Source organism: Hyaena hyaena, unplaced genomic scaffold (genome assembly GCF_003009895.1).
Source record: "Hyaena hyaena isolate Hyena2069 unplaced genomic scaffold, ASM300989v1 scaffold_28, whole genome shotgun sequence".
Classification (NCBI taxonomy): domain Eukaryota; kingdom Metazoa; phylum Chordata; class Mammalia; order Carnivora; family Hyaenidae; genus Hyaena; species Hyaena hyaena.
The window spans coordinates 4,206,410-4,220,415 of NW_024080660.1; the positions used below are offsets into that span (position 1 = coordinate 4,206,410).

The 14,006-nt window shown below is 52.8% G+C and overlaps 1 protein-coding gene across 3 annotated transcripts in view; it reads right to left on the reverse strand.

Annotated features, from left to right (window-relative positions):
- The window catches only part of PIK3C2B (phosphatidylinositol-4-phosphate 3-kinase catalytic subunit type 2 beta), a 67,780-nt gene that overhangs the window by 35,211 nt on the left and 18,563 nt on the right, over positions 1-14,006 (reverse strand). For 2 of the 3 annotated variants that reach the window (XM_039227522.1, XM_039227521.1), the window contains exons 2-5: positions 7,848-8,868; positions 3,260-3,360; positions 2,493-2,647; positions 2,033-2,153 (exon numbers count right to left, since the gene is read on the reverse strand). In XM_039227522.1, the coding sequence (XP_039083453.1) occupies positions 2,033-2,153; positions 2,493-2,647; positions 3,260-3,360; positions 7,848-8,780 (1,310 nt within the window). In that variant the 5' untranslated portion in view covers positions 8,781-8,868. Of the gene's footprint in view, positions 1-2,032; positions 2,154-2,492; positions 2,648-3,259; positions 3,361-5,679; positions 5,763-7,847; positions 8,869-14,006 lie in introns of those variants that run through there. The other variant, XM_039227523.1, reaches the window with a different exon arrangement.

Here is a 14,006-nt window from a genome sequence, read left to right on the forward strand (position 1 = left end):
TCTGTCCTGCAGGCCAGCACTGCAGGCCTGGGCCGGGTCCCAGCAGCTGGGTAACAGAAGCCGGAAAGGGACTTCCTTCCTCAGCAGAGCTAGGAATCTAGGCCAGAAATGGAGGGGAGAGGAGAGGAGAGGAGTGAAGGGGAGGAGTACGTGCAGAAGCCTAAGGGGTGTCAGCCTGGGAGAGCAGTCAGGGTCCAGCTAGGACTTAAGGGTTCACCACATCCTGAGGGCCCAAGCCTCGGATCCAGGCCCCAACCTGCCAAGGCTGAGCCAAGGCTAAACCCTGTGGGGTAGAGAGGCAGGGCAGGGGGCAGGTCTGGAGGGAGTGCCCTTGGAGGAAGGAAGAGTGTGGTTGGGGATGGGGGAGGTGGCAGGAAACCCAGCCCTCCCTTGGGACTGTCTCAAGGTTCTTATCTGAGAGCAGCCTGCATCCTGGACCCACCACGCCCCCTTAACATCAAGCCCTGCTAGGCTAAGCCAAGCGTAGGAAACCACAGGGCTTTCTTGGGAGCTAGCCACTTTCTGGAACCCCTCAGAGGGTCTTCACCTCCACCCAAGGCAGAGTCCCCTGGGGACTTGACTGACCTTCTCTGTGGAAGGCCTTCCTCTGTATGCGTTCAAGTTAGAGTGGGAGGGGCATGAACCCAGGACCACCCATGCAGCTGCACCTCACACCTCACACGAACACGCCAGCTAGGTCTTGGCAGGAAGTCAGAACCTCACAGCTTATCTACCATCTTCAGCCCTGAGGGCTCAAGGGCTAGGGAAACCGCAAGGGAAATGTACTCAGCTGATCTGGATCCTCATGCTTTCCTGTCTTTGGGCTGGTCCTTCCCTGCTCCTTGGGTCATTGTCATACTCAATCCTTGGTACATTTTAGGGAAGAACTTAAGGATCAGGGTCTTACAACTAGTAGATGGCAAGCTAGAACCCAAACCAGCCATATCAGTGTGACCCATGATGTCCCTTGTTCCCTTACAACAGTGCCTGGGGTGCTCTCTGCTGGGAGGCCCTGAGTCTAGGACCCTTTCTTATTCTTCTAGGGCAAGCAAGTGCACACGGAACGCAGTTGAACAGAGCTCCTGGAGTTGCTCCATGCAGGGCCCTGCCCCTGCTTTCCCTCAGCTTTCCAGAAAGCTCTCCCAATATCCTCAAGGTGGGAGAAACCAGCCAAGACCTGCTCTAGCCATTGCTCAAGCATCCTTGCATCTGGACGTGGATGTAGGAGAGCGAGTGTGCGAGTGGTGGCACTAAGAACTGACATGCTGGCCCCTCCCTTCCCACTGCCGAGGCCTGCTTTCTCCAAGCGGTCGGGGGTAGTGGACAGTAAGCAGCTGAAAGCTTGGGGAGGAACGCAGATCTCTGATTTCTCTATCTGCTGCCTTCTGGCTGAGGTTACAGCCTGCAGCACCTGAAGGGGGCACACCCTCCCCTCCCGCCCCGGGTACCCAGAGCCCCAGGGCGGTGGGATGGGGGACGGCTGCAGCTGGTCCACATCAGACTTTCCAGGGAGGCCGCCTGCTGCAGAGGGCACTGGATGGAGAGGAGCTGGAGGCGAGCCTCTAGTGAGGAGGACAACCAGCTGCAGATGCCAAGGGGGCAAAGGATTGTTGGCAGGGGCAGGGCAAAAAGGAAGCAACTGTAATTTCTCCCCCAGGTTCCACAAGGGTCCTTCCGCCCAGTCCTCCATCTACCGTAAAGATACCATACAATCTAGGCGAAGCAGCCCCCCACACGCTCTCTGCACGCACAGACGTCTGCAAGCAGACACGACCTAGTCTTTGCCTGCAACCAGCTCCAAGCTTTCCGCAGCAGACTTGGCTCAGAAGCAGGCCAGCCCTGCTGGAAGACAGAGCGCTGGGGAAAGTGCGACGTGGCTGCGAGTGTGCCCAGGAAGCAGCAGCGGGATCAGGGAGGAGTTGCTGGCCTGGGGCTGTGAGCCCAGCCACCCCAAGGAAGCCCCGTCAAAACCCCACCTCCCAGAAGGCAGGTGCCATTTCCTACCCACTCCCCCTGCCCCAAGGTCACTCACTTCTGCAGGAACTCCTCCAGCCCACAGGGCTTCAGCACAAAGTCCCCCACGTCCACATCTCTCAGTTCATCATGGGTGTAGCACAGGGTCTGGTGGATGAGCAAGTCTACCGTGGAAGAACCTGAAAGGGGTAAGGCAGGGGAGACATGATGGGAGGGGGGTCCCGCGGCAGACGGCGCTTAGTGTCCTGGTCCTAACACCCCTCCGCACCCCACTCCCACGTTCCTGGCTAAGCATTCTCCAGCACCACTGTTATCCAGATAAAGCAGGCAAACACACAGTTTGCGGAAAGTGACCGTGGGCCCACAAAGCTGGCCCCAGACCCAGTCCTCCAGGACTGGCCCCTCTCCTCACTGGGGCCACAGATGTGGTGAGAATTGAGGTCAAATGTTCCTACGGTCCAAACCACAGTCATCCTTGCCGCACCTCAAGGGATGCCCATACCCCCTCCCCCACTTACAGTTGCAGGTAAAAGTGAGTGGTTCCCGTAGACTGTCACACAACACGGTCACCTTCAGGTTGACTTCATCCCCAAGGTGCTCAGGGCTGGGGGTGACAGCACTCCACACATAGCCAGTGAGGGAGTAGTCTTGGATGTCAGAGCCAGATCGGAGGCTGTACAGGAAGAGAGGGAGAAGGACCCTTGCTGAGCCTTCAGAAGAAAGCTGTTGAGAAGAGGCTTGCTGGGACCCTCCCACCCTGAGGCCAAGGGCCCTTCCATCCCTGCTCAGCCCGGTCCTCCAGGTCTGCAGGCCAGGCTGGGGGCATCAGGGAAGCAGTTCTGGGAAACCATGTTCTTGATGCATTTACTAGAGTTTTATGAAACGTTTCCCGAACCCAGCCGAACGTAGGGACAGTTCTATAGTGACAAAGTTTTCCACGCCAATTTCAATGGCAGGTTCTCCTGGCTCCATTCACTTTCTCTGTTAGCTCCAGGTAATAGTCTTATCTCCATCTGGGGTGCATTTGCTCCTGAGGGCAACCGAGCCTGAAGCCATTGGGATAATTTGACTGTTGGATCAAGGGTTCATAAACTTTGTCCAAAATGTGAAACTTGCAAGATTTCAAAAAGCCCACAAACACCTGGTGTAGGCAGCACCCCATCGCTATGAAATGAGACTTATGAAATATGGCTCTTCTTCCTTCCCTAGAGAAAGTTCTGAGTGGGCTGGCCCTCCTCCCCAGCCCTCAGAGCCCTCCCCGACACCCCCGTTCTTTAACTCTTACATATCCAGCATGTGGCAAAATGCAGCAACTTCCTCATCTCTCTCCTCTGAGACCTCAAACAACTCATGGCCATTGGTGACAGCATGGGGCCGGGAGCCCACCTTTAAGAGAAGAGCAGCTGACTCAGTGCCTTTTCCCTCAGGCCATTCCCTTCCAGCCGGCTGCTCCCAGATCTAAACCCTGAAACTCTGGGTATAAAGGCTCTTTCAGCATTGAACATTCAGGGTCACAAGAAAATGTGAGAAATCCAGGAATATCTTTAACTGCTGTCCCAGGAGACCAAGAGCCAAGTGGAAAAAGAGAAACTTGGGGCACCTGGGTGGCTCAGTCGGTTGAGCATCTGACTTTGGCTCAGGTCATGATCTCACAGTTTATGGGTTTGAGCCCCGAATGGAGTTCTGCACGGAGAGTGCGGAGCCTGCTTAGGATTCTCTCTCTCTGACCCTCCCTCACTCACACTTTTTCTCTCTAAATAAATAAGTAAATAAATAAATAAACTTAAGAACTGAGGAGCTCCTGGGTGGCTCAGTCAGTTAAGGGCCTGACTTTAGCTCAGGTCATGATCTCATGGTTTCTGAGTTCCAGCCCCGCGTCAGGCTCTGTGCGGACGGCTCAGAGCCTGGAGCCTGCTTCAGATTCTGTGTCTCTCTCTCTCTCTGCCCCTCCCCTGCTGGCACTCCGGATCACTCCTTCAAAAATAAACAAACATTAAAAAAAATTTTTTTTTTTTAAATGGAGAGAACCGGAAGTCTTGGCTGAGGCTGGAAGGCTGGGTGGGATGGCCAAGCGTGTAGTCAAAAGTCCTCTCCGGGGAGGCAGTGTCTAAGCAGCTCAACTCACGTTAGGCAGCGCACAGCATAGATGGGTCACTGGGCTGGCTTTCTGGGGGTGCTCCCCGGGGCGTGGCCGGGAGCTCTGCAGGCAGCTAGATTTCCCCCAGTCCCAGTGCAGGGATCAGGGCAAGTGGGGTGCCCAAACAATACCTGGGGATGCTGGGCTCCAGGCAAAAGCCTCAGCATCCACAGCAGGCCCCAGAGACCCAAAGCAGAGAGAGGCCAAGAACCCTCAGACAGAGGTGGTGACTCAGACACCCGTGCTTTCTCGGTCAATGCTATTTGAGGAAGAAAGCATCAAAGCGGCTTTCTGCGCAGGAGAGAGGGAACCTGGCTCCTGAGCCTTTTAGCTGTGAATGGCCAGAACGTCAGGGAGCTGTCCTGGGCCCTGAACACGTGCGTAGAGGTCAGGATTCTCCCAGATGAGACTCGACCTGCCTCCGGCACAGGGCTGCCTTCAGTCACCATGAGGAGTGCCTCACACGAGGCCTGTAGCCCAGCCCCAGGGAGGAGGAAGTGGTGGGGGGATGGGGGACCACTGGGGCATGACAGGTTCTGCCTGATGGGCCTGCCCAGAGCCGCCAGGGGAGGCCACCCCAAGGGACTGGCAGCTTTGGAGCCCCAGCCTGCATCCGGTAAAGTGGCCGCTGCCAACAGCTGCTTCCGGGGAGCTGGGGCCTGTGCACTTAGCAAAGCCTCACCTCTCACCCTCCCACTGGCTATTCTCAAGACCTCCCCGCCCCTGAGGGCAGATGGCAGCAACTGAGCTCCTCATTTGAATATCCAAATTGTTTCCTCTGAGTGACCCCTCTCATTAGCCTTGCTCCCCGGGGTGAGGATGGAGGGGTGCGGAGGGGAGGGCAGCAGCGGGGGCAGTTGGCATGTGAGGCCCGTGTTCTGCCAAGTTCCAGCCTGTGTCCCGCTCACAACAATAGTACCACTGTCAGCAATTAACCCACAGAAGTGAGGGTGAGAGAGAGAGAGTGACAGAGACAGAGAGACAGAGAGACAGAGAGACAGAGAGAGGAGGGGAAGGCAAGGGGGATAGAGAACAGAGTGGCTACTGAAGGCCACTTTCATGCCCGTTCAGTACCACTCCCTGGCTCCATAAGCAAACAAAAGCCACTTACGTTTGCCCTGCTGGCAGGCCCTGGCGGCATCGCCCGACGCTGGCTGGGGGAGTCTGCCGGGCAGAGGCTGGCAGTGGGGGTACCCGGCTGGCATGTGGGGCCAACCATTTCCAGAGCTGGCTCCGCAGGCCTGGGATAAGGAGGGTCCCTCCGTCTGAAAGCCCGGTGGAAGCGGGGTGGCGGGACAGGCCGAGGGCCCAAGGGGTCCGCCCTCCCGGTGGGCTGAGCACCCACACCGAGCTGAGGTGGGGACGCCCAAGGCCGCATTTCCCCCCTAAGAACTGGCAAGAGCTTCTCGCTCTGCCCTAGCTTCTTCAAGGACACTCTGGATCAAGCTCCCTCTCAGGACCCTGGTGACATACAGGGGTTGAGGGAAGGATGAGGCAGTGGAGGGAGGAGGGAGAGAGAGAGAGCGAGAGCGAGAGAGAGAGAGAGAGCAACAGAGGTGACCACCTACCAGGGCGGCCTGACTCGGAGTAGGCCCAGCTCTGGGTGAGGAACTCGGAGCTGGGAACAGGAATCTCCCAGTCCCTATAAATAGCAGGAGCCGCCCCACCTCTCAGAGCAGGGACTTTAAAAAGCCCTAAGCTCCAGAGTCATGACTCCCAGAAGCCGATTCTGCTTTGGGGGACTCTCTTAGCAGAAGCACAGGAAGGAAGAACCACGTGGCTCTTCCCAGGCTGTGAAGGATCCCAACTGCTGGGAAACACAGTGGGAAAGCCCAGTGTCCCTTAGACAATGGATGCGGAGGAAGCAGGGATGGAATGAAGTGGAATGCAGTTCCTACGGAAGCCATCAGTTACGAGGTACCTTTTGACTCCCTCTGCAGCTGCGGTTTCCAGACCCAAGGGTGAAACTCAAAGTGGCCTCCAGTCCTACCCATGGAGATGCTGTTGACACTTTTTTTTTTTTTTTAAGAGAGAGAGAACGGGAGGGGAGAGGCAAAGGGAGAGACAGAACCTTAAGCTGTCTCTGCACTCAGCATGAAGCCAGACACAGGGCTCGATCCCACAACCTATGGATCAACACCTGAGCTGAAATCAAAAACTGGACGCTCAACCGACTGAGCTACCCAGGCACCCCCACTGACACCTTTTTAAACCAGAAAAAAAGATCATAGTTGCCCTGGAACCCACCCTGCACGTCTATGTAGACACTTTGCTGTTTCATACTATGTACTGATCAGAGCAGAATTATTATTGTCACACTGCATATTTTTCTAAATATATTCCCTGTGTGAAGAGACGGATGGTATGATGGCCACATAACAATGTGAACGTGGTCAATGCCACTGAGCTGGATGCTTCAGATTGGCCAAGGTGGTAAATTTTGTGGTTTTTTAAATATTTTTTAATGTTTTATCTATTTCTGAGAGAGAGAGAGAGACAGTGTGAGCAGGGGAGGGTCAGAGAGAGAGGGAGACACAGAATCTGAAGCAGGCTCCAGGCTCTGAGCTAGCTGCCCGATGCGGAGTTTAAACCCATGAACTGTGAGACCATGACCTGAGCAGAAGTCGGACGCTCAACCAACTGAGCCACCCAGGCGCCCCAGGATGGTAAATTTCATTGTATATATTTTACCAGAGAGAGAGAGAGAGAAGGGGAGAGAGAGAGGCAGACAGACAGACAGCATGAGCAGGGTAGGGTCAGAGAGAGAGACACACACAGAATCCAAAGCAGGCTCCAGGCTCTGAGCTAGCTGCCCGATGCGGAGTTTAAACCCATGAACTGTGAGACCATGACCTGAGCAGAAGTCGGACGCTCAACCAACTGAGCCACCCAGGCGCCCCAGGATGGTAAATTTCATTGTATATATTTTACCAGAGAGAGAGAGAGAGAAGGGGAGAGAGAGAGGCAGAGAGACAGAGGGAAAGATAGACATAGAAGCAGAGAGACAGAGAGAAAGATGAGGGAAAGGGAGAGAGAGGGAGGTAGAGGGAGAGAGAGGGACAGAGGGAGGGGAAGCGGAGGAGAGAGAGGCAGAGACAGAAGAAAGTGGGGAGAAAGACAGGACAGGGAAACAGAGAAAGACGGAGACAGCAAGTACCAGCAACCTTTGTAACAAGAGAGACCAGAGCTATGTGCCGTGGACCATCAGGCGGGGTTGTTGAGGGGTCTGGACTGGGGTCTCGTCACCAGTGAGCACTAAACACTGGTTAATGCCGTGACTAAGCCTCATCACCATGCAGCGTTTGGGGCACGGCAGGTCAGAAAGCAGAAGCGACTTGCTCCAGTCCACAAGGCCATTCAGCCACAGTCACAAAGAATCCCCTAAGCCTGGTTCAGTTCTCACCTCGTGAAGCGAGCGCACACTATGATCCCAGATTCAAAACCACCTGCCCCCACAGGTTTTGGCACAAAACTCAGCCCTGAAAAGGAGCCATGTCTCTCCTAGTGTCCCTTTTCCTCTCCCCAGCCAGGGCCCAGGGGGCCAGAAGAGACAGGCCGAGGGGAGGAGAGGACTAACGGGGGGGGGGGGGGGGGGGGGGGGGGGGGGGGGGGGGGGGGGGGGGGGGGGGGGGAGGTGTAGCAGACTGGGATCTGGAAGAATGAGAAGAAAGGACTGCTCTTTGTTTCTGAATGGCACTTGCGCAGGGGGACGGAAGGAACACAGCAAGGTCCTCACCGGAGCAGCGGAAATCCGGCGGTTCTTGCCAGGTGTCGTATTTTTCCGGTTGGCATAGCGGGAGGCATAGGTTCGGGGCGGCACCTGAGGGGGCATAGTCTTGCTCCGGGCCACGGGTTTTCCAGGAGTGTCCTTGCCGAAGTCCAGGGGCCCCCGGCCCTCCTTCCAGCCCCTGGTGGTGTCACGCAACATCTCTGCATCATAGGTTGACTTAAGGTTGAGCCGTGTAATCGCATCGTCAATACCATCATAGTCCACAGGCCCCAAGAGGCGCCCCGGGCCCCCACCCCCCAGCTCCTCTTCCTCTTCCAGGATGCGACGCCCTAGCAGTTTGCCTGGAGGTTGCTCCACTGAAGAAAAAGTGTTGACGTCATTGGGCTGGGAGACCTTGGAGGATGAGGGAGACCCCTTTCTGGGAGGCAAGGGAGGGGTGTCCCAGATAGAGACTCGGGGTGGCAAAGGAGGTGGGGACAGTTTCTTGGAAGAGCCATCTGTATCTCCTGGTCCCGGGGACAAAGAAAGCCCTTCATCTGAACCATCGAAAATATAGAGATAGTCTCCAGCCAGAGAGCCTTTGGGCCAGGGATCTGGGCCAGGCTGGGAGCCCTGGGAGGTAGAGTGGTTGGATAACCCTTCCTGCGGGGACAGCGAGTTGTAATTGAGGGTAGGATCAGAGCCAGAGAGACCGCGCAAGAGCTTGAGGTCCTTCTGCCTCCCTGCCGGCTTGCTGTAGAAGTCTAGGACAGGTTCGTCCCAGCTAATGAGAGACGGGTCTGTGTTCTGCTTGGCTCTGCTTTCCTCCTTGTCGTGCCGGAGCCGGGACAGTGCATCATACTCCATCTGCAGGGCCTCGGCCATGGCCAGCTCTTTGCGGCTGATGCCCACTGACTCCAGGGACTTCCAGTGTTCCCCATTGCCCTGAGTCGAAGACATGGTGAGGATGGGTGACCGAGGAGACAAGGAAGCCTTCTACTTCCTGCCAATGTCAGGGGTGCAGGGTTCTGGCATGGTGTCTGGGTGCCTGCAGGGGTTAAAAATATCAATCATTCAGTCACAATAAGACTTGGGTTAATAATCTGAATTAGGTGACATAATCCGGGCCACTGCCTGCTTCTTGTGTCCCTATAACAGAGGGGAAGAAACAAAAAGATGGAGAAAAGGAGACACCAAGACAACTCTATCTCTGTAATACATCTACCCTTCCACTCATCTATGGATGTTTCCATCTGTGGTCCTTTGCTCCCACCCTCCTCTCTCTCACATGTGCCCCGAGGAAAGAAGGAGACACCTTGCCTCAGCCAAGAGAAGATGGAAACAAGGGCTCTTTGGTCTGTTTAAAGAGGACAATGCTCAGACACTGCTGGTGGGGAATGAGAAATGGGACAACCACTTTGGAAAACAGGCAGCCTCTTGTGAAGGGAAACACCCGCCTACCATGGGACTCAAGGACCCCACTGCTAGCCACTTTCCCAAGAGAAATGAAAGCATATATGCAAACAAAGACTCGTATGCGCATCTTCATGGTGGCCTGGTCACATTCCCCGAGCTGGAAACAACCCAAATCCGTCCAGCAACAGGTGAACGGATTAAAAAATGTAATTACGTGCACATCATGATACCAACTCAGCAGCAAAAAGAAATGAATTACTGTCACATGCAGTAACATGGATGTATCTCAAAATAACTATTCTGCATCAAAGAAGCCAGATCAAAAAAAGTATGAATATGTAGGATTCCATTTATATAAAATTCTGGAAAATGAAAACTATCTAGACAAAGAGCAGATCAGCGTTTATCTGGGATGGGGTGGAAAGAGGGATGGATGACAAAGAGGCATAGAGGAAACGTTTGGGGATGACAAATACATTCATTGACTTAATCTCAGTAATGGCTTCACGGGTATATAAATATGTCAAAACTTATCAAATGGTACACTTTAAATATGCATGGTTTATTGTATGTCTAATATACCTCCATAAAGCTATAAAGTCAAAAGTACAATAGAGTCCAATGAAACAGACCTTATAATTACTCAGACTGCACTAAGGTCCTCCCCAAATACACCAAGATGAGCAATAAAACAAAGCCTGGCAACAGGTGAGACCCAGGTACTTGGTAGATTATAGGTGTGCCATGTTAATCCTCCTCGGCCCTCGGGAAGCTAGGCAGGAAGGTAGAACCCCAGGCCAGCTGCCCCTGGCCACAAGCATCCCCCTTCGTGGACCTCACTGTTAGCATCCTTTTCTTTAGAAGCCAGGACATGAACACGGCACTGAATGGTTGTAATGGCAGTGCTAGCCTGGCCCAACGGTTCTCAACCCTGGTTACACACTAAAAACACTGGGGGCACTTTTTATTTTAAAGTACTGATGCCTGGTTCTCTTAAGAGATTCTAACTTAATGGGTCTGTGGTAGAGCAGTGGTATTTTTTAAAACCCTAGGAGATTCTAGTCTGCTGCTGAAGCAGAAAACCACAGACACATGTGTGGATATGTTTCAGATTAGGTTGGAAGAGGTGAGTGTGAAGCAGCCACTTCTGACCCTTAGCGCCAGCAGCCAAGAAGTTCATGATCTCATGAAATTATCGAAAAGTATTCATTCAGTTGTACTCCCTTACTCAGCAGTCATGAAATTATCGAAAAGTATTCATTCAGTTGTACTCCCTTACTCAGCAGGTAATAAACATGAGCGTGTTGTTGTTTATGATCAGGAAGTTGAAAAAAATCAAAAGGAAAAAGGTTCAGGTAGATACCTGGGTGGTAAGTTCCATGAGGTCCCAAATGAGCTAGGGCAAAGGTATCCCTTGGCCTGAGGTGCCTGTCTAGGACCCTGGCACCTCTATCAGGCCCAGGCACAGAACCCTGACCTGAAGGCCATGGCTGGCTCAGCGAATCTTAACAAGCAGTTCCCCAAAGATGGAAGAGCCCAAACCCAGCATCAGGGTATATGAAGTGGCTCTTTTCTTGATGAGTTTGCCTATCTTTCAACAGCTTCTTACAGATTACTTTTATTTTTATTTTATTTTTATTTTTTATTTTTTTAATGTTTTTTTTTTAAATTTATTTCTGAGAGAGAGAGAGACAGCGTGAGCAGGGGAGGGTCAGAGAAAGAGGGAGACACAGAATCCGAAGCAGACCGCAGGCTTCAAGCTAGCTGTCAGTACAGAGTCCAACGCAGGGCTGAAATCCACGAACCGTGAGATCATGACCTGAGCTGAATTCAGACGCTTAACTGACTGAGCCACCCAGGCGCCCCTTATTTTTATTTTTTTATAGTTCATTTATTTCCTTGAGAGAGACAGAGCAAGCGAGCATGAGTGGGAGAGGGGCAGAGGGAGAGAGAGAAAGAGAGAGAGAGAGAGAGAGAGAGAGAGAAAGAGAGAGAGAGAGAGAGAGAGAGAGAGAGAATCCCAAGCAAGCTCTGCGCTATCAGCACAAAGCCCCACACGGGGCTCCATCCCATGAACCATGAGATCACGACCTGAGGCAAAACCAAGACTTGGATGCTTAACGGACTGAGCCACCCAGGCACCCTCTTACAGATCACTTTACCTACAAGGCTAAGAGGGAGTCTTGCTATCTGAAATTCAAAGGAATTGGATGAGCAGATGGAGATACCCAGAACACAGCTGCTGGGAGTCGGGAAACTGGTCCCAGGAAAAGGTCCTAGTGCTTTAGACAGAAGATACTAGAAGAATGCTCCCAGCTGGACCAAGCCTTTTATTCCAGAGAGTATTAAGATTTGCCTTTGCCAGGTACCACTGTGAAGAGGAAACCTGAGGCCATTGGAAATTCTCTTTCTCAAATTCCTGTCTCTCTGCCCATGAATGTAGCCACACCTGCATTCAGCTTCCCCTTCTTCTTTTTGGTCTCAGGGAAAGTTCCTGCCTCCTGAGGCACAATCTTATGCTCTTGCTCCATTTACCAGATCTCCTTCAGGGATGCCCCACGAACCCCCCTTCCCTCTGCTGTATCTTCACTTCTTTTCCTTAACGGGGTCTCTCTCTTCAGCACATTAATGTGTTCAGGTTGCTCCTAACCTTAAAAAGAAAGAATGAGGGGCACAGGTGGTTACATGGGTGACTCAGTTCAGGTCTCTATCTCGTGGTTCGTGAATCTGAGCCCCACATCGGGCTCTCTGCTGTCAGCGCAGAGCCTGTTTCAGATTCTCCATTTCCCTCTCTCTCTGCCCCTTCCCCGCTCTTGCTCAGAAATATTAAAAAAAAAAGAAAGAAAGAAAAAAGAAAAAGAAAATGAAAAACACAAAAACCCTATACCCTAAGTACTTTCTCCTGACTTTTTGTCCTCCAGCCAATATCTTCTCTGTTCCTTCCCTTTCCAGCTGAGCTGTACAGAAGACACCTGAACTTTCCCAATTCCCATTTGCCCTTCAATTCACTGTAATCCGGCTTCTGTCCCCATCCTTCCACAAAATGTGCCCCAGCAACAATGTCCCATCCATCCAATTCCACAGGCATTTCTGTCCGCCCAGACATGGCAGCTGCATTTTGCTCTACAGACTATAGACCCTTCCCTTCTACCCAAAGCCCTCCACCCGTTGGCTTCCATGACACTATTTTTTTTTCCTTGTTCTCCACTCCCTTCTTTGTCCTGCTCTTCCTTTGTCCACCCTTGAAATATTGGTGTTGGCTCAGGACTCCACTCTCAGCCGCTGTTAACACAACACCCTCGGCTCAGGCAACCTCGCCTCTTCTCCCTCTTACTTGTTCCACTCGTGTGTTGGCAGTTCTAAAGGTGTATCTCACCCCCAATGCCCACCCATAACTCAAGCCCTGAATGCCCAACACAGAACTATCACCTTCTCCTTTCCTTCCCACAGTCTCTGCTCCCTCCAGGTTCCCCACCTCAGCAAAGGGCACCCAGCCATCCAAGCTAGAAATGTGGTAGCCACCCTGGATTCACCCTTCATCTTGCCCCCATATCCAGTCACCAAGACCTGCGACTTTTCCCCCAATCTAGTCCTTCCTGCTATTCGACTGACTGCTACTGCCCTAACTAAGCCTTTATCTTCTCCCATTTGGGCTGTTACAATAGCTCCTAATAGTTCTTCCTCCTAAACTGCCCCTCTTTAAGGCATTCTCCCCAGAAAAGCCAGAGAGCTCTTTCTAAAGGGTAAACCTGATCATCTCCCTGCCTCAACTCCTTCAAAGGCTCTCTGTTTGCTTCCTTTACAAATCCTTTATCACCTGCCCCATCTCCCTCTCATCTATACCCATTCATTGCCACTTACTCAATACCTCAGTGATTTTGTTCAACATCATCCTTCCCTTGGGCATGCCCTTCCCAACTCACAGGGCTTTCTGCTTGTGTGACTCTAACTCACCTCTCAGACTTTGCTCAGATATCACATTCTTCAGGAAGCTTTCTCTGAACTCCCAGATTGGATGAAGGGCCCCTTCTTTATGCTCCCAATAGTACCCTATACATACCTCAAATATAATCTTAAAATGGTTTATTTACAATTAAATTAGTATGTATCTGTCACCCCCACCACCATCAAGCTCCTTAAGTTCTAAATTCACCTCATTTCCATCGAGAAAAGCAACTTGAACTGGGATGTAAGGGCAGAGCTTTCTGGGGGTAAGAGTTTTTAGACATAAGACCAGCGATCAGGATGCAGCTGGCAGCCTTCCTTGGGCTGGGTTTCACCTCAACTGGGTCAGGTTTGGCATCCGTACAGGCAGATGGGCAGACAGACGGGACCACCACACAAAGTACCTTCCAGCTCTGGGCCCCTGATTCTAACTGGTTGGTCTCCTTGAGTCAAATTTCTCAGTGGACTCCAAAGCCATATCCCAGCGCTAAGGAGCAGCCTCAGCTCTGGGAGGAAAGAGAAAAAAGGCCCATGGATGATCCAGCAGGCCTGGTTCCTGAGGTTCTTCCAAGACTGGAATTCAGACGAGGAAAGCCGAGCTACCCCTCTCCAACCACCGTCCCCTGGCGTCTGGCCAGGACTCCACCAGACTGTCAGCCTTGCGGAGAAGGAGGCCCAGCGGCTGACAGATCCTGTGCCCGGGGCCACACTAGAAGCTGCTCCTTCCAAAAGGCTCAGTGCTCAGCTCACTCTGATGCTGAGGGATCCGAGGGAGGACATGGATAAGCAGCACCCCCGGCAGGACCGGGAGAAGCCACCAAGGTG